This window comes from Pan troglodytes, chromosome 5 (genome assembly GCF_028858775.2).
Source record: "Pan troglodytes isolate AG18354 chromosome 5, NHGRI_mPanTro3-v2.0_pri, whole genome shotgun sequence".
NCBI classification, from domain to species: Eukaryota; Metazoa; Chordata; class Mammalia; order Primates; family Hominidae; genus Pan; species Pan troglodytes.
The window spans coordinates 120,107,627-120,131,986 of NC_072403.2; the positions used below are offsets into that span (position 1 = coordinate 120,107,627).

Genomic DNA, 24,360 nt, shown 5'->3' on the forward strand with positions numbered 1-24,360 from the left:
CCTCTTAACATTCGATCACTGACATTGTTAGTAGTGGTTATGAAGTCTAGAATTCCTTTTGGTGTTTGCATAATAATTCTGTTACTTGGTGTGCGCCATCATTTTACCTGCCACTCACTGTTTTGGCTAATTAGGCCCAACAAAAATGTTTAAGGAAATCAGTTCGCAATATACAAAACAGCATGACTATGACTTACCCGTGGAGATTAGATTCCCAGTTCTTACCTCCTAAGAGTGGGACTTAGCAAGTGTGAGGTAGGGCCCTGGCACCTGCATTTCACAACCCTGATGCCATTGGTCCTCACTCTGTACTTCCTGAAACACTGCCCTGAGGCTTGCTGAGTTTCTTCAGGGACCATCAATGATAGGGGCTTGGTTACAGCCACCACAGAAACACCAAGAGCAGTTGCTTTCATCTTCCCTTCCAATTAACACCAAGGTTGGGCAGAAGATTAGAGTTAATATCTCTTCAAAAATCGTGTGTAGGGGCTGGGCGCAGTGGCTCATGCCTGTAACCCAGCATTTTAGGAGGCCGAGGTAGGCGGATCACCTGCAGCCAGGAGTTCAAGACCAGCCTGGGCAACATGGTGAAACCCCATCTCTACTAAAAATACAAAAAATATAAATAGCTGGGCGTGTTGGTGCAAACCTGTAATCTCAGCTACTAGGGAGGCTGAGGCAGGAGAATCGGTTGAACCCGGGAGGCGGAAATTGCAGTGAGCGGAGATCCCGCCACTGCACTCCAGCCTGTGTGACAGAATGAGACTGTCTCAAAAAAAAAAAATATATATATATATATGTGAAATACATATACACGCACACATATATATGCATATGTGTGTGTGTGTGTGTGTATCTCACATGTGGGTGGACCAGGTGCGGTGGCTTATTCCTGTAATCCTAGCTGCTTGGGAGGCTGAGGCAGAAGGATGGCTAGAGCCCAGGAGTTCAAGGCTGCAATAAGTTTTGTTTGTGCCATTGCACTCCAGCCCAGGCAAAAGAGATCCTGACCCTGGAAAAAAAAAAAGAAGAAAGAAAAGAAAAAACAACAACAACTGTGGGTCACACTGGAGCTTCTTCTCCATGGGGCTGTTCTCCCCCACCTGGGCACTGGCTCTCCTGGAAGGCCGTGCCGCAGGACATGTCAGCACCTTGTGGCTCTAGGTCACATCTGCTCCAGGTGCCTTTGTTCCAGTAACTCAATACTCAGATGATGGGGTAGTATGAAGGGCCCACATTTTGCAGCTGGTGGAGATCTGGGCAGTCAGCACAGGGAAGGGGGCAGTGAGGGATGGCTTGGCTCATGCTGGGCCTTGCTCCTGGCAGCCCGGGCCTCTCTCTCTGCACACACAGGCTGCACTTGCCAGCATCTCTTCTCTCCCAAGCTGAAACCGTCTGGCAGTCTCTTCGACCTGTTCACTTTCCTCCTCTTTGGTGTCTTGGTGGTCCAGAATTATCTGCAGAAAGGAAAATGCCTGCCTTACCTTCCTTTATTTGCCTTAAACCTCCCAAATCTGGGTCTAGCCCAGCTATAAGCAGAGGCTGAGCAAGCAGGCCCCGGGAGTGAGGCTGGGCCCAGAAAATGGCTCCAGAAACCACCAGATGACCACGAGTAGACTATGGTGAGCACTTGGAGTAACTGCCATATGATTCCACCCAAAATCTGGCTGCAGCTCAACTTCTTTCAGAAAGAGAGAGGGAGCTGCCACGTCTGAAAAATCAAGTCAGTGACCAGCCCAGCCACCTGCCATGTCCTAGCCTGAGTTTTGTTTCAGGGCCACGGTCATGAACTTATTCTTCACTTTGTTATGGGATCTCTGGGGTGTTGATTTTTCTGGCTAGAAACCTCTGTGGCCTGAGTTTCTGTCCTGCATCCAGGAAGAATGAGGTACACAGACAAGTGAAGGGTGAAGAAGATGAAGAGTTTTATTTAGTGTTAAAACAGCTCAGAGGAGACCCACAGTGGGTAGCTCCTCTTTGCAGGCAGATCATCCCATGGAGTGTCCAGCTCTCAGCAGAGAGGAGGCCCTGGAGGGGTTGGCTCCTCTCTGCAGGCAGGTCATTTGGATGTCTCTGCAGGTCTCTGAAGCTCTCAGCAGAGAGGGTCGTCTTGTCTTCCCGTCGTCTCTCTGCCCTCTTCTCCTCTGGCCATCCTCTGCCCTGCTCTGGCTGAGCCCAGCTTCCATGGACCTCAGAGGGGAGGAAGTGGGTGCCAATTGGTCCATGGGCGGCCATGGGTGCCGTGAAGAGGCACCACCAGTCCCCACTCCAGTCTGTGGGACTGGCAGCCTGGCCTTCAGCCTTCAAGCCCTCTCTGGCCTGCAAGTGGGGCCTTGCTGGGGACCTGCCCCCTTCAGGCCAGGACTCTGTCTGCCACTGCCATTCAAGGCCCGGGGGGCTCAGCCCCAACACCACTCCAAGATAGGAGCAGGCGCCAGGAGTGGAGAGAGGCCAGTCAGTGGGAACAGACACCCTCGAACCTGTAGGGATGCGGAGGAGGTGGGGAGTGTCCTTCCTGGGGCCCCTGAATGTGCAGGCTGCAGCGATGCAGAGGTCCTGCACCTAGGAGGGCCAGGCAGTGGGAGCAGACACCCCCCAATCTGCAGGGATTGGGGCGGGGAGTTTCCTTCCTGGGGCCCCCCGAGGGTACAGGCTGCAGAGACGCCGGGTCCTGTGCCTAGGAGGGTGGCTGTAGTCTCAGCAGATCCTGCCTGCACCCAGCCCTCCTCCAAGAGCATAAGGAGCCTCGAATTCACAGCTGCAGTTTGGGTGGCTGTAGCCCCGCCCAGGAGTCGTGGGACTCCTGCCTGTTCCACAAAGCAGGAGGCCTGGGTCTGCAGCTGTGGTTTGGGAGGCTGCAGCAGCTCTGGGAGTTCCCATCCCAACTCAGAAAGGGCAGAGCTCCCGACGGGGCTCCGACTGGCTCCACAGAGTGTGCAGCCCCAGCCGTGCCTCCCTGCTGCAGTCGGCGTGATGGCAGCATTTAAGTACAAGCCATAAGAATCGTTATAAATGACCAGTAAAATAACTGGGATGATAATTTAAATATATATATTGCCTGGTTTCTGAGGGGATAAAAACCAACTTACATTTTCTCATCAGCTTCATATCCCTCATATTGTCTTAATTTTAGTTTTGTTTCTTAATTACCTTATTTTATTTTATTTTACTTTTTTTTGAGAGCCGGTCTTGCTTCGTTACCCAGGACGGAGTGCAGTGGCATGATCTCATCTCACTGCAGCCTGCATCTGTTGGGCTCAAGCGATCCTCCCACCTCGGCCTCCTGAGTAGCTAGGACTACAGGTGGGCACCACCACGCCCAGCTAATTTTTGTATTTTTTGTAGAGACAAGGTCTTCCTATGTTGCCCAGGCTGGTCTTGAACTCCTGGGCCCAAGCAATTCACTCACCTCAGCCTCCCAAAGTGCTGGGATTGCAGGCATGGGCCACTGAGGCTGGCCTTAATTGCCTTATTAATACAGATTCACGGCATGAAAGGAAGGGCGCAATGGTAAAACCTACCAAAGAAATTGAAGCTGTGTAACTAGATACATCAGCTCTGAAAAATCAACAAATTATTCTCTAGGACTGTAGTCCTTTATTTCAAAAAGGATTCTCAAATGCATATTTTAGTGGAATTGGCAAATTTACTAAAATTTCCATTTGCTTTGAATTTTTATGTGGTGCACACATTCACTCTAGGAGGTGCTGCCTGTCTCTGGAGAGAGAATCAAAGAGAGAAGAGGAAGCTTTATGACCTGACCCCCGGGGCCCGGGAGGCTGGACCTCACACTGTCAGTGCCTTCTTCCTCCAGAGAGGTACAGTCATGGAGGTCAGCAGGCCTGCAAGACAAGATCTGGACAGTTTGAATTTTTTTGGCGGTGGTGGTGGGGGGATGGAGTTTCGCTCTTGTCGCCCAGGCTGGAGTGCAGTGGTGTGATCTTGGCTCACCGCAACCTCTGCCTCCCAGGTTCAAGTGATTCTCCTGCCTGGAGACAGGGTAGAATCCCAGACTGGTCTCAAACTCTTTGCCTCAAGGGATCCTCCCACCTGGGGTCTTCAAGTTGTCTTTTCATCTACATTTTCCAAAAAATGTATCACGTGGTTTTTAATTTGCATTATTTAATTTATTTATTTAGAGACGTGGTTTCGCTCTGTCACCCAGGCTGGATGGAGTGCAGTGGTGCACAGCTCACTGCTGCCTTGACCCCCTGGGCTCAAGCCACCCTCCCACCTTGGCCTCTTGAGTAGCTGGGACCATAGGCACACGCCACCACGCCCGGCTAATTTCCCCTGCTTCTTTCTTAATATGGAGCTACTGACTCAGTGTTTACATTTGAGGCTTTCTTCTGATTCCCCCTGCCCGAGGGCTTTGTCTCACAGTGCTCTTGCCAACTGCTTCCCTGCAGGCCCTCCCCAGTAGCAGTGCCCGGGCTGAGGACAAAGTGCACCAGGCAAGCTTCTGTTTGGTGCTGAAATGTGTGGGAATGTCTATGGGAAGGTTAGAGAGTGGTCAGTGGTGTCGCATTTCTGCACGAGTACAGATCCAGGATAGAGAAACATATTTCCATTTCTCAGTAAATTCTTAGAAATCAGGAATACTTCAAGGAACTATTTTTAATTTTTTTGGTCTTTTAAGCAAATCATTGATATGTGTGCAACATGGATGACTCTTAAAACATTATGTGGAGCGAAAGAAGCCAGTCCGAATAGAAGTGTAGCGACTGGCCCAAGTCTGGGTGACTTCAAAGCCTGTGTTCTTTCAACCACTCCCCAACGGCCCCCCAGCTCCCTGAATCCCAGGCCTCTCCCCTTGGTTTCTAGTCTGAGCCCCAGGTCGGCTGTTAGGGGAGGCCCTTGGACAAGTCCCTTCCCATAATGAGAGGCTTAGATGAGATTGCTTCTAAGATTTGTTATAGTTCTAACATCCTAGCACCTTCCGAGTCTATTTCTTTTAAAAAATTGACTTGTTTTTGGCCGGGTGCAATGGCTCACACCTGTCATCCCAGCACTTTGGAAGCTGAGGCGGGCGGATCACAAGGTCAGGAGTTTGAGACCAGCCTGACCAACATGGTGAAACTCTGTCTCTACTAAAAATACAAAAATTAGCTGGGTGTGATGGCACGTGCCTGTAATCCCAGCTACTCAGGCTGAGGCAGGAGAATCGCTTGAACCCGGGAGGCAGAGGTTGTAGTGAGCCGAGATGGCGCCACTGCACTCCAGCCTAGGCGACAGAGTGAGACTCCACCTCAAAAAAAAAAAAAAAAAAAAAAAATTAATTTACTTTTTGAATAGTTAATAGTCACATGATACAAAGTTCAAAAGGATATATATGTCACAGACCAGGAAACTAAAGAGACAGGAGGACTAAGTGAAATATGGTTTCCTGGAATGGATCCTGGAACAGAAAAAGGATATTCTTTAAAAACTAGTGAAAGTGGCCCAGCACTGTGGCTCACACCTGTAATCCCAGCACTTTGGGAGGCCAAGGTGAGTGGATCACTTGAGCCCAGGAGTTGGAGACCAGCATGGGCAACACAGTGAGACCCGCACCCCCATCTCTAAAAAAATTTGAAAAATAATTTTAAAAAAAATTAGCGAAAGTCAAAGTTTGGAATTTGGTTAGTAACAATGTACCAATGCTAGTTTCTTTCTTTCTTTTTTTTTTTGAGACGGAGTCTCACTCTGTTGCCCAGGCTGGAGTCCAGTGGCACAATCTCGGCTCACTACAACCTCTGCCTCCTGGGTTCAAGTGATTCTCTGGCCTCAGCCTCCTGAGTAGCTGGGATTACAGGTGTGTACCACCATGTTCGGCTAATTTTTGTGTTTTTGGTAGAGATGGGGTTTTACTATGTTGACCAAGCTGGTCTCGAACTCCTGGTCTCAAGTGATCGCCCACCTTGGCCTCCCAAAGTGTTGGGATTACAGGTGTGAGCCACCACACCTGGCCCAGTGCTAGGTTCTTAGTTTTGACAAATATGCCATGGTCCTGTAAGATGTCAGCATGAAGGGGTATATAACTCTTTGTACTCTTACAACTTTTCTGTAAATCTAAAATTATTCCAAAATAGGCCAGGCACAGTGGCTTATGCCTATAATCCCAGTACTTTGGGAGGCCAACGTGGGTGGATCACCTGAGGTCATGAGTTTGAGACCAGCCTGGTCAAGATGGTGAAACCCCATCTCTACTAAAAATACAAAAATTAACCAGGCGTGGTGGCAGGTGCCTGTAATCCCAGCTACTTGGGAGGCTGAGGCATGAGAATCACTCGAACCTAGGATGTGGAGGTTGCAGTGAGCTGAGATTGTGCCACTGCACTCCAGCCTGGGCGACAAGAGCAAGACTCTGTCTCAAAGAAAAAAAAAGTATTCCAAAATAAAAAGGGTTTTTGTGTTTTTTGTTTTTAAAGTAATGTTTTCCTTTTGCCTGAGTCATTGAGCCACCCAGTCCCCAAGCCAGACAACCAATGTTCAATGTTACCTGTTTCTCATATAATCTTTCAGATATATTCAATTAATATTCAAAGAAAATGTATATTCTACAAATATATCTCCAAATAGAAAGTATGTCTCTGAGATAAATTCCTAGAAGTGGGATTCCTGGGCATATAGTTTTCATAGTTGTTGCCAAATTGCCTTCCATAGAAGTTGTACCAATTTATCCTCCCACCAGACAATGTGTGTGAGGACCTGTTGTATCATCAACACAGACTGTGGTCTGAGAGTGAACTGGTATTCACTTACCTCAGTTTAAGTCAGACTGTCAACTCTCAAAGTGCTCTTGAAAAAAACTTCTCTAGAAAGCTGCTACAAAATGGCGGCTCCATTCTCGAGGGAGTAGAGGCAAGCGGGGAGCTGGCTGCAGTGGCAAAGGGCAGCAAGGCCATGAAGAAGCGCTTGCCAAATGATTAACATTCCTGTCGCCAATTACTACTGTCCTCAAGAGGAGAAGACATTCACAGAAGGGCATTGTCTCTGCTCCACAGCACACAAAGGGTCAAGCCTCACAGATTTGCTCCTAGTTGGGGGAAAAACCCTCACAGGTCAAAGTGTTCAGATTACAGATTCAGGAAAATCCCTTTGCAGAAAGAAGACAGCAAATCCCCAGTGAAGTTGAAAGGACAAAACTTTCTTCACCTCAGAGACACTCCAATGAATAAACCGGTTAAACATGGTTTGGATTTAGTGAACATGAAAACAACTGGATTAAAGTATAATCTAGCTAGAAAGGAAAGGACATGTGCTGAGAGAACTAGCTAAGTAATGACAAAGCTGCAGTGTTTACATCTGTCAAGCAGGAACGGCCATTCCAGCTTTATAACTGAATTCTCTTAAATGTTTAATTTTTCTTTAGCTCAACGTGAGCCTCTGCTCGTGTTGGCCTCTTTGATAACACTGGCACCAAGGCAACTGTGTGAGCACGACGGGTGTAGAGTCCAGGAGTCTGCAGGCAGCAGCTGTCAGGGCGAGTGTTCGGCATGGGCCTTGGCCAAGCTGCACACGGTCCAGCTTGGAGGCAGCATCCATCGCACAGGTGCAGGTTTTAGAATCACAAAGACTTGGGTTTAAATCCCAATTGTACTTTTTACTGGCTGTGTGACCTTGGACAAATTAAACTCTGTCCCATTTCCTCTCTTGGTAAAATGAAGATAATACCCATCCAATAGGGTTGTTTTGAGAATTAAATGAGGTAATACATGTAAAAGCCTACACCGAAACCTAAACACTCAATAGGTGGTCGGATCACCAATCTCTTTCTGTCTCTCCTGCTCCTGCTCCCCCTTGCACACACACTTGACCACCAAGTGAACCTGTTCCACGTCAAACTAACTCCAGGCACTTCAGATCTTACTCTGTGACAGGAGCATTCAGAGTTTTTACATTAGGGCTTCTTAAACGTGTTTGTAAAGATCCCTACTCAAATATCTGTTTGTAAAAGTATAAAATAAAATACATAGGATTATAAAAGAAACCAACTTATTGAAGTATGTTTATTAAAATATTTTTAAAACTTGTGATAAAATATGTGCTTCTTTGGAAAATGTTAAACAAGCTGGGTGCGGTGGCTCACGCCTGTAATCCCAGCACTTTGGGTGGCCGAGGAGGGTGGATCACTTGAGGCCAGGAGTTTGGGACCCGCCTGGCCAACATGGTGAAACCCTGACTCTACTGAAAAACAAAACAAAACAAAAAATTAGGCATGTGTGTGCCTGTAGTTCCAGCTACTTGGGAGGCTGAGGCTGGAGAATTGCTTGAACCCGGGAGGCGGAGGCTGCAGTGAGCCGAGATTGCACCACTGCACTCTAGCCTGGGTGACAGAGTGAGACCCTGTCTCAAAAAAAAAAAAAAAAAAAAAAAAAAAAAAAAAAAATTAAACAAGATCAGGGAGTGAGTCTGATAACTACAATAATTTTCAAGCAGTGATCAATGTATTCCAAGATTTGCAACAACAAATGTGATATAATTAATCTACTTGCATTTTTTAATTGGTGACAGTCAAAAGTCCTGCTTCTACTAATACTCTGGTTTACTTCCACATTCATAATGGAAGAAATAATTAATTTCAGTTACAGAATATTAAATATGACCCCCTATCTCTCTTCCTTAGAGCAGAAGAAAAAAATATTAAAGATACACCGTTTTCCTATTCAAATTAGACTCCAGGTATTATAAAATTATTACCACCTCTGTTCTCAAGACTAGTGATAAAAGATACTTACAAACTGTCAAGCCAGCAGTCCCTTATTTTACTTTTTTCTCTGACTTCTTTCAAGATTTTATCTTGGTCTTTGGTTTTTTGCAGTTTGAACGTGACATACATGACATCCCTAGGTGTTTTTGTTATTTTTTTTTTTTTACCAACAAGGTTATTATTTTTAAATTTATTCCACTTGGTGTTCTCTCAGCATCCTGGATCTGTGGTTTGGTTCACCAATTTTGGAAAGGTCTCAGCCATTATTACTTCAAACATGTAGACAGTTTGAACAATACAGGTTTGAACTGCGCAGGCCCACTCATACGTAGCCTTTTTCAATACAAGTAACAGAATGTGCCTGTCCCTCCTGCCTCCCCTTCCACCTCCTCCACCTCTCTGCCTCCCCACCCCTGAGACAGCAAGACCAACCCCTCCTCTTCCTCCTCTTCCTCCTCCTCAGCCTACTCAACGTGAAGATGAGGATGAAGACCTTTATGGTGATCCACTTCCACTTAATGAATAGTGAATATGTTTTCTCTTCCTTATGGTTTTCTTAGTAACATTTTCTTTAGCTTACTTTAAGAATACAGTATACAATACATGTAACATACAAAATATGTGTTAAGTATATTATCAGTAAGGCTTCTGGAAAACTAGGCTATTAAATTTTGGGGGAGTCAAAAGTTATATGCAAATTTTCAACTATATGCAGGGTTGGCACACCTAACCCCTGCATTGTTCAACTGTATATATTTTTTTGCTCTACTCTCTTTCAGGTATTCCAATTACACATTTGCTATACCTTTTGAAATGATCCCAGTTTTTGGATGGTCTGGGTTTTTTTCCTACTCTTTCTCTTCCCATTTCAGTTTGGGAAGTTCCTATTGACCTACCTTCAAATTCACTAATTGTTTCCTAAATTTGTCAAGTCTATTTATGAGTCCATCAAAAACATTTTTCATTTTTATTATAGTGATTTTGATTTTTAGCATTTCCTTTTGATTTTGGGTTTCCATCTCTCTGATTACCCATCTATTCTTGCACATGTCTACTTTTTCCATTACAACTTTTAATATGTTAGGTTATAATTATCAAACAGGGAATCTGTGTCATATCCAACTCTGGTTCTGATTGCTTTCTCTTTTCAAACTGTTTTTACTTGCTTTTTGGCATGCCTTGAAATTTTTTGTTGAAAGCCAGGTATGTTGCACTGGGTAATAGAAACTGAGGTAGACAGGCCTTAAGTGTGAAGGTTCATGGTAATCTTGCTGGAGGACGGACTATGTTTAATGTTTGCTGTAGTTACAGGTACCAGAGGCTTCACCTTCCTCTAGTGTCTTTGCTTTTGCCTGTCTCTTAACTTTGGGTTTCCCTAATTACTCCTCCACAAAGGGGGACTTCCAGCTGTAATCCACTACGATTACACTCGAATCCCACTGGTGCGGTGGTAAAGTGTGGGAAGGGGGATATTCTATAATCTTCAGATTAAATCTGTGTCTTAGTGGGCCTGTGAGCTTCACAAGTGTTTTTCCAGTGGCAGAGCGTTTCCTTTCTGGCCCCCTACTCCCTTCCCTGGCTGCAGCATTTCCAGTCTATTTCCTTGAAATCCTGACCCCTCTTGACTAAGTTCCTATCCCTGCCCCATGTAAGTAAGACAGGAAGCCTAGAGGGGGGCTAGAGTGGGAAGAACACCCTTCCCCCAACTGGGATAAGGCTCTGGGAGTCTTTCACCCTGGAGAGTAAGCCTTCGTAATAAAGGTTTTGGACATTATTTCATAATGATTATTAATCCCTTTTCCACGTCAGAGCCACACATCTTACTAGATCTTCACTGAGAATGTGGTGGGATTCTTGGAGGTGAAGCCCATGAACTTGTGGAGGCCCCTCTTAACACTGTGATCCCCAGGGACTTCTCACTCTCACGCTCGCCCACACTCAGCCACTAGCAATTCATTACCATCTAAGTGTTTCTAACTAGCTTATGGCTCCAGTAGCTTTTGCTCCAGATAAGCAGATTTTGGCTGTCTCTCTCTAGATAGCCCTGTTTCTCCAGATTTTAGGGTGGTGGTGGTTTGCCCTTCAACCTCAATTCTCTGATGGGTCCAAGAAAAGTCATTGATTTTGCATTTGTACAGATTTTTCTTGTTGAAAGGACAAAGTGATAACTTTTTCTCTTGAGACAGGGTCTCACTCTGTCACCCAGGCTGGAGTGCAGCGGCGCAATCATGGCTCACTGCAGCCCCACCCTCCCAGGCTCAGGTGATCCCCCACCTCAGTCTCCCAAGTAGTTGGGACTGCAGGTGTGTACCACCATCCCTGGCTAATTTTTTTATTTTTATAGAGACTGGGTTTTGCCATGTTGTCCAGGCTGGTCTTGAACTCCTGGGCTCAAGTAATCTGCCTGCCTCGGCCTCCCAAAGTGCTGTGATTACAGGTGCACACCACTGTGCCAGGCTTGGTGCCAACTTTCAAGCTTTTTACCTGTAGAAGCTTAAACCAGAATTATTTCATTTTGGCCATTCCCTTCCATCCACCTGAACTGCTGTGTCCCTTCTTGTCCTCACATTTGCGATGACTACTGTCCCTCTTAGTGAGTCTTTTCATGACTGGGTTTGAGGAAAGGGCTGGTGTTCGATCTCTCCTGTCTGTTACCACTTTGCACAATCAAGTGCTTGGTGTTGCTAGTTGAGTCCACTGGGTCGCTTTCATTTCTGGCACTCACTCTACAGTAAAGAGCATCTGGGATGAGGTGTTGTTGCCCAGCATTCTCTAAGCTTCCTTTGTGCTTTTAAATTAATTTCCCTGGCCTCCAAGTCAGTCTTATTTTCTTAGCAAGGTTGGAATAAAGCAAACTTCACTTTCTGTAAATCAGGATTTACAAAAGTAATTTCTCAAGATCTGGTAAGTCCTTTTTTCTCAATTTCTTGATTTCTTTTTGTAATGACTTAAGTAGCCAGGTAAGATCGGATTTGGCCAAGTTCAAGGAAATCATAGGGCCTCCTATCTAAATGACTAAACCTGACAGTTTTGGAATTACTTGGGAAACTTTAAAAAATAAAATCCTAAATGCAGTCCTAAGAGAGTAATTGTGGTGGGCAGCTATGTTTAGGAAAATACGATACTTCTAGTAAGCTGTGCATGTCCAAAAGAGCTACTTACACCTAAACTTAAAATCAAAACTAAAAAACATACTAGGGAGACAAAGTGAAAATACTATTAGAAAAACCAAACCAAACCTATCCATTCATAACAAAGGATTTGGAATTGTTTCTTAACATTCACCCTTTCACTCATTGAGTAACTGTATTGAAAGTCATAGGCACGGCTGGGCGCGGTGGCTCACGCCTGTAATCCTAGCACTTTGGGAGATGAGGTGCGTGGATCACTTGAGGTCAGGAGTTCGAGACGAGCCTGACCAACATGGTGAAACCCCGTCTCTACTAAAAAAATACAAAATTAGCTGGGCATGGTGGCGCACACCTGTAATCCCCGCTACCTCAGGAGGCTGAGGCAGGAGAATTGCTTGAACCCAGGAGGCGGAGGTTGCAGTTAGCCAAGATCACGCCACTGCACTCCAGCCTGGGGAACAGAGTGAGACTCCATCTCAAAAAAAAAAAAAAAAAAGTCATAGGCCCTGTCCACAAGAAGGAAGTACACCAAGCCATGGCCTTTAGAATCAAACGTCTTCACAGTTTAAATGCAGTACCATCCTCTCCTGGTTAACCTTGAAAATTCTGCTTAAGCTTTCAAAACCTCAGTCTTCTCATTTGTAAAAATAACATTATCTACTTCATAGGGAAGTTCTGTGACAGAGATCACAGTGGAATTATTACAAACTTATTCTCTCTATCCCAAAACAGTTTTAACTCCTTTCCTAGCCTAAACACTGGCATATTGTTAGTAATAGCAGCTGGCACCCACTGAGTATTAATCTATATGCGAGGGAGTGGGCTAAACTCTGTCCATCCATACCTCAAACACATTTTATCTGAAAAGGCCTTGGAGGCCACAGCCTTATTCTTTCATTGGCCATATTCGCCCCACTCATGTAACCAAAAAAGGCAAAGCAAGCAGAGGCAACAGGACGGAATTTTAATCTAGGGTGGCCTCCTAGCAAAGAGGGCTGAGTGGAAAAACCATGGGATGTATAAAAAGGAGATGCTCCTCCTCCCCCAACGCCCCTTCCCCAAAGTCATAATCACTACCAGGGGTCATGATGTTAGAACCTCTGGGTAGGAAACCAAATACCAGATAAACCTATTCTGGAACTGCCATGGCAAATGAGTAAGAGTGGTACCATTTGCTACTACTACTATTATATCTATGACTACCACTGCCAACTGATAACTATTATTATGCTTTTATATGTTCCGACACTGTCCTATGAATTTTACACGTAATCCTCGATGTAAGTTATAAAGTTACCACTGATATTGACCCTTTATAACTGGCAGGAGTTGAGACAAGGCAATTAAATACTTGAATAATGGACACAGAGCCTGAGATTCCTTAGAATTATCCATCTATTGCTTTGTAACTCACTGCCAAATTAATTTTTTTTTTTAGGAAGATTCTTAAGGGATTCTGGAACCCCCTCCTATGTAGTTAGAATTAAGACCACCTGCATTTTTACTTCAGCGGGTTAAAGGCATAGTTTCACTATAAACCATGGTCTCAATTTCCTACAAGATAACACTGAAAAGCACCTTCCTCCATTAGGCAAAAACACGTTACCTGGAATAAACTTTTCACCTACTTTAAAACCCTTGACTTTTCAAGAGCATGCCTGTCCTTAGGAAATTGTGGTAGAGGTTTTGCAGAGCTACCATTATTCTGTTCTGCATACCCAAAACTGACAGCCTCTGACTTTACTTCTCTAGTTCACTGAAATAAAATTTACATGTTGTTTAGCTTTGTACCTTCTTACTTTACAGTAATTGAAACATCCAGTATTAGGGAACTGTGAAATACTGTTTGAGCAACAAAAGGCCTTATGGGGCAACTCTGACTTCTTCCTATGACTTCCATCTGCTTGGTGGACATCCTAGTTTGGCCAAGACCTAAGCTTGTTTCCTTTTAAATGGACTGATCCATCTTCAGAGGAGACGCATCTGCTGTAGGAGGACAAAATTTCTTTACCTTGGGATTTAACTCCAAGTCACAATGGGTCCCCAAACCACCAGAAGTTGTACAAACTAGAGACCACATTCTGGCTGAAAGGTCTGAACACAACACAAGTTAGGCAGCAAGAAGTCATGTGTTTTCTGGTATCTTATCATTTTTGCAGGTCAGGCTAGAAGATTGTGCCCTTCTCTTAAAGAGGATAAAGTGTGCTACTATCCCAAACCAAATTAAAGAGAAAGCACAAACCTGCTGACTAAGAAGAGTTATTACACCCTTGCTAAGTTTGTTTAAACAAGTCACTCAGTTGAACTAGGAAAAAACTTCTGAAAAATAGGAGAAATGGTATTTTATCTCTAAAAGTCCTTTTAATAAATGACTTGAGATTATAAAGCAGTTTTCAAATACACAAAGTGCTTCAAAAGGATTCAATAAGCCTTAAGCAATACATTTTTTAGTATATCACTTTTGTTGTTGTTGAAAATACCCCATTCAATGGATGGAAGTATATTTGATATCACCACTGTTTAAAGGGAATGGAGTTACAGGAATGAGAAGTATATAATTAGTAAATAATCCCTCTCAACAAGTGACTTAAGTAGTCACTCATAGAGAGCAAAAAAAGCTGGAGGCAACACAATCAGTGCATATCAGAAATGCATTTTAATTTTTATTTGAAAACAACTTAAATTTTTAGACAAATGATTTTAGTATATAAATTTGCTTTTGTTTTTATACAGAATATAAAGATTTCCCTCATTAATCTTCCATGTGAAGGGTATTACAAGCCTGGAGGAAGATACTTTCTGCACACAAGTATGTATCTTATGTGTGCAGTATTGGAAACCAATGGTGTAGTGCTCCTACACATAAATGGGGTCAAGTGACATCACACATTAAAAGGGGGAAAGAGAAATATTCTAGTTAATCAGATGCAAGAAGCAAACAAGACGCAAAAACTGTGCAAATAAGACCAAGCCAGTAACTTTAGTTACGACACTGCAGATTACATTGGAATAACAGGTTTGTGAGGCTATAGTGTGCACCACATTAAAACAGCAAGAAAGAGCTATTTATATAGAAAGGCTGGAATGAGGGATTTTTACTAAAGCAAATTAACTTCTTGTCAACTGCCAAAACAAAACAAAACTGAGCATATGAGTGTTAGTATACTGAAGGCATGTTATACCAGTTTCTGTGCAGCATGCTAAAAGTTAGAACTTCTTCACTGGTGCTTATCAATCATTAATAGTCACGTTTTTGCCCCTTCTTGCCAAATTTCAGGCATGTCTTATTTTAGATGGAGTATAGCTTTTATCTATTATTTCATCTTGTAAAAACATGTGAAGACAACGTTCGTTCTGTGCCAGAGGATGACCAGCGACCCTGAGAATAAAAAATATAAATTTAGTCCAATATTTTATACAAGGTGGGGGAGTTCAAAACACGTATTTTAAAGTTGAGAAGCATGTATAATTTTTTTTTTTTGAGATGGAGTCTTGCTCTGTTGCACAGGTTGGAGTGCAGTGGCTGATTTTGGCTCATGGCAACCTCCATCTCCTGGGTTCAAGTGATTTCGTGCCTCAGCCCCCTGAGTAGCAGGGACTACAGGCGTGTGCCATCATGCCCAGCTAATTTTTATATTTTTACTAGAGACGGGGTTTCACCATGTTGGCCAGGCTAGTCTCAAATCCCTGACCTCAAGTGATCTGCCCACCTCAGCCTCCCAAAGTGCTGGGATTACAGGCGTGAGCCACCGCGCCCGGCTCAGAATCATGTACAGTTTACCAATAAGTATTATTCTGGACTGTCCATAAAGCTATGCACTATCAACTAATGGTATATGTTCTTTTGTTTGGTTCACAACTCTAATTAAGAAAACATTAATCACAAATTTTTCACTGCTTGTGGCACATGTACCCAATTAGCTTTACATAATAGCTGGTGTATTCATAAGAAACTTAAATTAATTTTAATGTTAAAAGTGAAGCATGTCAATTGATCCTAAGAATCTTTTTTTTTTTTTTTTTTGAGACAAAGTGTTGCTCTATCACCCAGGCTGGAGTGCAGTGGTGTGATCTTGGCTCACTGCAACCTCTGTCTCCCAGGTTCAAGCGATTCTCCTGCCACAGCCTCCTGAGTAGCTGGGACTACAGGTAAACACCACCACGCCCCACTAATTTTTGTATTTTTAGTAGAGACACGGTTTCGCCATGTTGGCCAGGCTGGCCTTGGAACTCCTGACCTCAAGTGATCTGCCCACCTCGGCCTCCCAAAATATTGGGATTACAGGCATGATCCACTGTACCAGGCCAGAATCTATTTTAAAGAGGAGAAGATACAGGATTGAAGTTAGAAATACAATGAAGTTCAATAAAAGCCCAAAATACTAAAAAAACAGGCACAAATATCCAGGTATTTTGTTTGTTTTTGCCTGCTTAAAACCAGACTGGGCAACCAGACTACTATTTCAGAATTTAAAAACATCTAATATAGGCCAGGTGTGGTGGCTCATGCTTGTAATCCCAGCACTTTGGGAGACCAAGGCAGGCAGATCACTTGAGGTCAGGAGTTTGAGACCAGCCTGGCCAACATGGCGAAACACTGTCTCTACTAAAAATACAAAAATAAGCCAGACACGATGGTGCGCAACTATAATCCCAACTACTCAGGTGGCTGAGGCATGAGAATCACTTGAACCTGGGAGGTGGAGGTTTCAGTGAGCCGAGACTGCACCACTGCACTCCAGCCTGGGCGACAGAGCAAGACTTTGTCTCAAAAAAAAAAAAAAAAAAAAATCTAATATAGTACTGCCTTCTCCAAAAGGAAAATAGATTCACAGACAATGAATACTGAGTGCTACAGTAGATAACCAAGGGCTTTATGTAACCCTTTCTCTCCTGTTTACCACTCATGGATCTTCAAATCACTAGATAAAATTTACAGTGTAAGCTCACATTACCATATTCTGTAGGATTTGATTTACTTTTGCTAGTTTAAGGCCAATGCACAATTACAGTGAGGTCTTTCTTGGCATAAATCTTTCTATCACTCTGGCTTTCTATTACTTTACAAAATAGCTGTATTTCAAATGGAAACAAAATTAAAAGCTAAAAATATTGGTTTGAGCTTATCAAGAGTTTCTAAAGTAAAAAAGAAACAATCCTAAGTCTTCTTACATTTTCAAAAGAATACATTTTACCATGAAAATTAAAAACATGCACCTTTATACAAGACATGCTAATACCTCCATCTGCAATCAAACAAGATGATTGCAAGTATATTGTAAGTTTTATTGTTCATGCTAGAACATACCTTAAATCAGAAAGAATCATAAGTAAAACTGTATTTTTTAAATGCCGTAATTTTAAATGTAATTTGCATAAATTAACCAAGAAAAACAAACACAAAACTTAGGTCAACACAAAGATGCTCATTTCAATCACTCAAATGTGTTAATATTTATCACATGATATTCAACTTGTCAGACACTTTTACTTTGTTTAAATGATATGAAAAGTTAGGAAATGGCTGAAAGAAAAGGCAACAGTGCAGTTTAGCTTAACATCTAAACTACAAGTAGTCACTTAAAGTAGTCCTACACTTTGAGGAATAGGAAGCACTTACTTGTTTATAAACTGCTCCAGCCCTTGTTTTCTTTCCTCAATAAAATTGTCATCAAATATTCCATCATCTCCTCTAAAAGGAAGCTGACGCAAAAACGCTTTCCCAGGGAGCGGGGGAACTACGACCTAAAACGTGAAGACAGAAACTCCTTGATCATGATGACTGGGTTGTGAAAATTTATAGAGCACAACATGAAGACAAAGCATGTCCTCACTATGACAGCCATCGTCCGGTCAAACTAGTTTAAATATAAAAGAGCAAAAAACACACTGAGAAAAGACCAGATGTTTAGACAAATGCAGAATAGCCCATCAGACAAAAGCTCCTAACTCAAAGGCAGGGCCCACAGCTTATATCATTTTTCTTGGCCTTATCAAAGCCCAGGTATACAAAGAGAACACTCACAACACTGAAATAAAGGTTACCATGCCCCTCAGACACTTGTGATGCCACTTGGAGAAGGCAATGCCTTATTGCAATGGAAACTGCAGAGATCAAAATCAACTCTCAATTAAATGAAGAAATGATAATGTTCTCTCTGCAACATGGTTAGGTAAGAATTCTGGTTTCAGCCGGGCGTGGTGGCTCACGCCTGTAATTCCAGCACTTTGGGAGGCCGAGGCGGGCAGATCACAGAGTCAGGAGATCGAGACCATCCTGGCTAACACGGTGAAACCCCGTCTCTATTAAAAAATACAAAAAATGAGCCAGGCGTGGTGGCGGGCGCCTGTAGGCCCAGCTACTCTGGAGGCTGAGACAGGAGAATGGCGTGAACCCGGTAGGCAGAGCTTGCAGTGAGTGGAGATCACGCCACTGCACTCCAGCTAGGCTAGAGTGAGACTCCGTCTGAAAAAAAAAAAAAAAGATTTCTGGTTTCTTCAACCTCTTACCATCTGCATACAGTCTTTCCTACTTGTGTTTGAGGTGATGACAAAATACCAATAACTCTAGTTGTCACTATTCTGTTTCCTAAATTAAGAAACAAGTCAACGTTCTCCCAAATGCCCTATCCTGCTGTCTTTTCCCAAAGACCTGTCATTTCTCCCTTCTCGCACTATAGGAAGATCCCAAATTTTCCCCTTCAAAGCCTAACCAAGGGTCAACTCCTGCTGATCTCTCCCTTCTGGGAATTATCTGGAGCTCAAATATTATTCTGGGCCAGGTGCAGTGGCTCATGTCTGCAATCCCTGCACTTTGGGAGGCCAAGACAGGCGGGAGGATTGCTTGAGGCCAGGAGTTTGACACAAGCCTGGGCACATGTCTACAAAAATAAAAAAAAACTTAGCTGGGTGTGGTGGTGTGAGCCTGTAGTCCCAGCTACTTAGGAGGCGGAAGTGGGATGATCACTTGAGTCCAGGAGTTCAGGACTGGAGTGAACTAAAATCATGTCGCTGCACTCCAGCCTAGGTGACAGCGAGACCCCATCTTAAAAAAACAAACAAATTTTTAAAAATGTTATTCTGGAGCTCAAAATACTTGTTTTGATTAAATAGCACCTAGCTATTTCACAAGTTAGTTTGGTTTCTCTACCCTAGCACTACTGAGAATCAGATAAGTTTTGTACTGGGGGGCTTTCTTGTGCATTCTTTTCTTTCTTGAGATGGGGTCTTGCTCTGTCACCAGTTCCGTGGTGTGATCATGGCTCGCTGCAGCCTCCCCCAGACTCAGATGATTCTCCTGCATCAGCCTCCCAAATAGCCGGGACAATACAGGCACATAGCGTGCTACCATGCCTGGCTAATTTTTCTATTTTTTGTGGAGATGGTGTTTCACCGTGTTGACCAGGCTGGCATTCTTTTCTTTAGCAGCATCCCTAGCCTCTACCCACTAGACAACATAGCACCCCCAGTTGAGACAATAAAAAATGTCTCTAGACAGTGTCAAATGTCTCCTGGGGGATAAAACTGCCTTTGGTGGAAAACCATCAATCTATCATACTAATGTCTTCAAATCAAGACCCCTGTCTTAGGCTTCTTGTGGTTATTTTAAGAAAAACTGGGCATACAACAGAAGCTCAAATGTCTGTTAAATGACCAACCACTTAGCTGGATCCTTACTTTAAATGCAAACAGAGAAATGTGTAAGCAAACAATCAGAACAAGGAGAAATATATATAGTAAACTGATACATATTTTTCTTTTCACCAATAATACAAATTACACATATTCAAAAAAATTAAAACTTTAAACCCTTGATACAGTTTCTACAACGAGTTGTTTATCCTCAAACAAAATTCAATAGGGTAAAAAAGGGAAAGAGCAACTCGACTTCATATAGATTAACAAAAAACAAAATAAAGACAAAAAAACCAAATGTCCAAATAAACTTTATAATCCCTTCCTAGATTTACTCTCCTCAGATGACCAATGATGAAGATATCTATGGATTTGTCTCTGTAAATTTATGCTAGCATTCTCAGATCTCACCCCCATGTTAACATCTGTTTAGTTGAGAGTTAAAATCTGCAGGGACCTTCTATAACTGAGAAACAAAGGAATGCTAACCATTACGTTCCAGTAGAATGGCTATCTGGTGGGCAGGGAAAAATATCTGTATCTACACAATTATTATTTAAAAAAAGAATTCTGGAACCAGTGTGTTAAATAAATGACCACTATTAATTCAGGGTAGAATTTAGCATGAAACTTAAGAAAAGTATAGCTCAAGGATGTCAGTTAAAGAAAGAAGGAAAATGATAAAAAATGTAAGAGTATATATATAATTAAATATATATAAATTTCATATATAATGGGAATTTAAGAAAAGGATAGCTATGCATTATCCTCTGTAGAGATACACTCTTCCTAACATATTCAAACTAGTCATTCAAATGGATGGGGAGGTGGTAGGCAACAGGATTAATGATCTATAAAAATCATAAATGGCTCATCCAGCTAAGATTCTCTTCTACATCAAATTATTTTTGCTGAAGCAGTCTGAAAACACCTAACTGGAATTCTAACACCAGGTTGGGTGCGGTAGCTCACATATGTAATCCCAGCACTTCAGGAGGCCAAGGTGGGTGGATCACCTGAGGTCAGAAGTTCAAGACCAGCCTGGCCAACACGGTGAAACCCTGTGTCTACTAAAAATACAAAAAATTAGCCGGGCATGGTGGTGCATGCTTGTAACCCCTTTACTCAGGAGGCTGAGGAGAATTGCTTGAGCCTGGGAGGCAGAGATTGCAGTAAGCTGGGATTGTACCACGGTACTCCAGCCTGGGCGAGAGCTAGACACTGTCTCAAAAAAAAAAAAAAAAAAAAATTCTAATACTAATTAAAAAGTCATGAATGCAAAGATATGTGCGTGCATGTGGGGTGAGAAACAGGAGAATATCTGGTGAGCACAATATATTGAAAGCTAAAGCAAACTAGAATAAAAGCTAAAAGATCTGACCATAATACATGTCAGCTAATTTCTAGCTTAGTTTAACAGATCTTAGTTAAAAGTACTAATATACCACAAAATAACTTGATTACATTGTTCTTTGCAATACTGTAATACGAGTAAAACTTTCACATGGATTTAACTCTCAATATATTTAACTGGTCTAATGTTAAATGTGAAGTATTGTCCTTCAAAGGAGAACATCAAGAAAGTGAAAAACAACCCAGAGACTGGGAGATATGTGCAAATTATGTATCTGATAGGGAACTCTAAGAGTCTTATATATTCTCGACATAACTCTATAATAAAAAGATGAACCCATTGAAAAAGGCAAAAGCTCTCAATAAAGATGTCTCCAAAGAAGATACATAAATGACCAATAAGTACACGAAAAGAAAATCAACATTAGTGGCCATTAGAGAAATAAAAATCAAAACCACAATGCAATACCCCTTCACAAACAGTAGGATAGCTATAATAAAGAAGACAGGCAATTAGTAAGGATGTGGAGAAAAGTAGAACCTCACACTGCTGGTAAGAATGTAAAACTACGCAGCTGCTTTGGAAAAACGGTCTGCCAATTCCTCAAAAGGTTAAAAAGAGTTATGACCCAGCAATGTACTGGTAGGTATATACTGAAAAGAAATGAAAACACATGCAGACAGAAACCTATGCACAAATGTTCACAGCAGCACTACTAATAATAGCCAAAAAGTAGAACAAAATGTCCACCAAATAAGTGTATAAATAAGATGTGGTATAAGCACACGATAGGATATTATTTAGGAATAAAAAGAAATGAAGTAATTGATGCATGTTAGAAAATCATGAACTGTGAAAACATGTTAAGTGAAAGAAGCCAGACACAAAAGATCACATATTGTGGGCTTCCATTTACATATGCCCAGAATGGGCAAATCCACAGAGAAAGGAGACTAGCAGGTGGTTGCCATAGGCTGAGTGAGGAAGGGTTGGGGAGAAATCAGCGGTGTCTACTAATGGGGACAGGGTTTCTTTTATTTGGTGATAAAAATGCTCTAAAATTGACTAGTGCTCTAAAATAGTGATGGTTGCACAACTCTGTGAACATATTAAAAACCAGTGAATTATACACTTTAAATAGGTGAATTGCATGGTATGTGAATTATATCTCAATAAAGCTGTTACTAAAAACAAAAGCGGCCGGGCGGGGTGGCTCATGCCTGTAATCCCAGCACTTCGGGAGGCCAAGGCGGGCGGATCACAAGGCCAGGAGATCGAGACCGTCTTGCTAACACGGTGAAACCGTCTCTACTAAAAATTAAAAAAAATAAATAAATAAATTTACAAAAAAAAGCAAAATATACATTCAGCAAAAGTTTATTAAACATTTCCAGTGTGCCACATGGCATGTCAAGCAAAGCCCAAAGCCTATGTATCAAGACACTTCTCAGCTAGGTGCGGTGGCTCATGCCTGTAATCCCAGCACTTTGGGAGGCCAAGGCAGGAGGATTACTTGAGGCCAGGAATTCAAGACCAGCCTGGGCAACATAGTGAAGCCTCATCCTTACAAAAAAATTTTAAAAATTAGCTGGACATGGTGGCTCATGCCTGTAGTCCCAGCTACTTGGGAGGCTGAGGCAGGAAAATCACTTGAGACCAGGAGTTGGAGGATATTATAGTATGCTATGATCACGCCACTGCATTTCAGCCTGGGCAACAGAGCAAGGCTCTGTCAATCAATTAATCAATCAATCTCCTAACCATCTGTAATTTGTAATATAGTGAGATATAAATCTTTATTTCCTAATAGACAAATATTTCAACTCCATTTGCTGAATTCCTTTCCCACTGAATGACAATGCTATTTTTGTTATGAACTAAATTCCCTATAAATACATGGGTCAAAGTCTGAACTCTATTACATTCCACTAATCTATTTGCCCAACCTAAAGCAATATACACTGCATAACAGTGTTTCCCATCAGAGATGGACCACTTAAGATAATAACTGTGGTGCCTTAAGATTATAATGGAGGTGAAAAATTCCTATTGCCTAGAGATGTCTTGGTGATCCTGACTCTGTGCAGGCCTAGGCTACTATGTATATTTGTGACTTAATTTTTAAGAAAAAGTTAAAAAAATTTAAATAGAGAAAAGCTTATAGAATAAGAATATAAAGAACATATTTTTGTACATTTGTTCAATGTGTGTTTTAAGCTAAGTGTTATTACAAGAGTCAAAAAGTTAAAGTAAAAAGTAAGCTAAGGTTAATTTATTATTGAAGAAAAATATTTTATAAATTATAAATTTCAATGTACAGTGTTTATAAAGCCTGCAGTAATAAACAGTAATGTCCTCGGTCTTCTCATTCACTCGCCACATACTAACTGACTCACCCAGAACAACTTTCAATCCTGCAAGCTCCATTTATGATAAGTGCCCTATACAGGCGTACCATTTAAAAAATCTTCCATGCTTTAAAAAAAAAAAAAAAAAAATCTTCCACGCTGTATTTTTTACCATAACTTTTCTATGTTTAGATGCACAAATGCTTCCCACTATGTTACAACTGCCTGTAGTATTCAGTACAGTAACATGTTGGATAGGCTTGTAGTCTAGGAGTAATAGGCTGTACCATATAGCCTAGGTGTGTAGTAGGCTACACCACCTGGGTTTGTGTGAGTATACTCATATGATGTTTGCACAAACAATGAAATCACCTAAGGATGCATTTCTTAGAATGTATTCTCATCATTAAGTGCCATATGACTACACCACATTGTTTGAATTACTATAGCCTTAAGATATGTTTTGGGTCAGGCGCAGTGGCTCACACCGTAATCCCAGCACTTTGGGAGGCTGAGGAGGGCAGATCACCTGAGGTCAGGAGTTCGAGACCAGCCTGGCCAACATGATGAAACCCCATCTCTACTAAAAATATAAAAAAATTAGCCGAGTGTGGTGGTGGGTGCCTGTAATCCCAGCTACTCGGGAGGCTGAGGCAGGAGAATTGCTTGAACCCAGGAGATGGAGGTTGCAGTGAGCCGACATGATGCCACTGCACTCCAGAGTGAGGCTCAGTCTCAAAAAAAAAAAAACAAAAAAAGATGTTTTGATGTCTGGTAGAACAAATAACCTGCTGCCCACTATATACTGAAAATATTTTTTGGTTATTCTTGAGCTTTTTCTGATTCTAAAGCTCATAAGTAAATCTGCAACTTTATAAACAGCCCTACTGAAATTTCTACTAGAATCTTATGAATTTATAAATAAGTTAGAAGATACTGCTCTACTTCATGCAGGTCTCTGCTAATGTCACCTACAGTGAGGCCTTCCCTTGTGCTCTATATGAGAGTGGCTCCCCTGGCACTTCCTACTTCCCTTAGTTTAGCTTTGTTTTTTTTTTAGAGCTTCTCATCATCTGACATCTATATATTTTACTATATTTTTCCTGCCTTCTCTTCAACAACCCCCTCCCCCGCAATTTACCTAATAGGATATAAGCACCATAAAACAGGGGACCTTAATTTGTTCATAGCTCTACCTGT

General features: G+C 42.3%; 1 protein-coding gene across 1 annotated transcript in view; it reads right to left on the reverse strand.

Moving 5' to 3' along the window:
* Positions 1-14,460: 14,460 nt before the first annotated feature.
* The window catches only part of SNX3 (sorting nexin 3), a 50,068-nt gene continuing 40,168 nt past the window's right edge, over positions 14,461-24,360 (reverse strand). Inside the window, exons 3-4 of the mRNA XM_001149032.7 lie at positions 17,444-17,568; positions 14,461-15,202 (exon numbers count right to left, since the gene is read on the reverse strand). Of these exons, the coding sequence (XP_001149032.1) occupies positions 15,097-15,202; positions 17,444-17,568 (231 nt within the window). The 3' untranslated portion in view covers positions 14,461-15,096. The remainder of the gene's footprint in view (positions 15,203-17,443; positions 17,569-24,360) is intronic.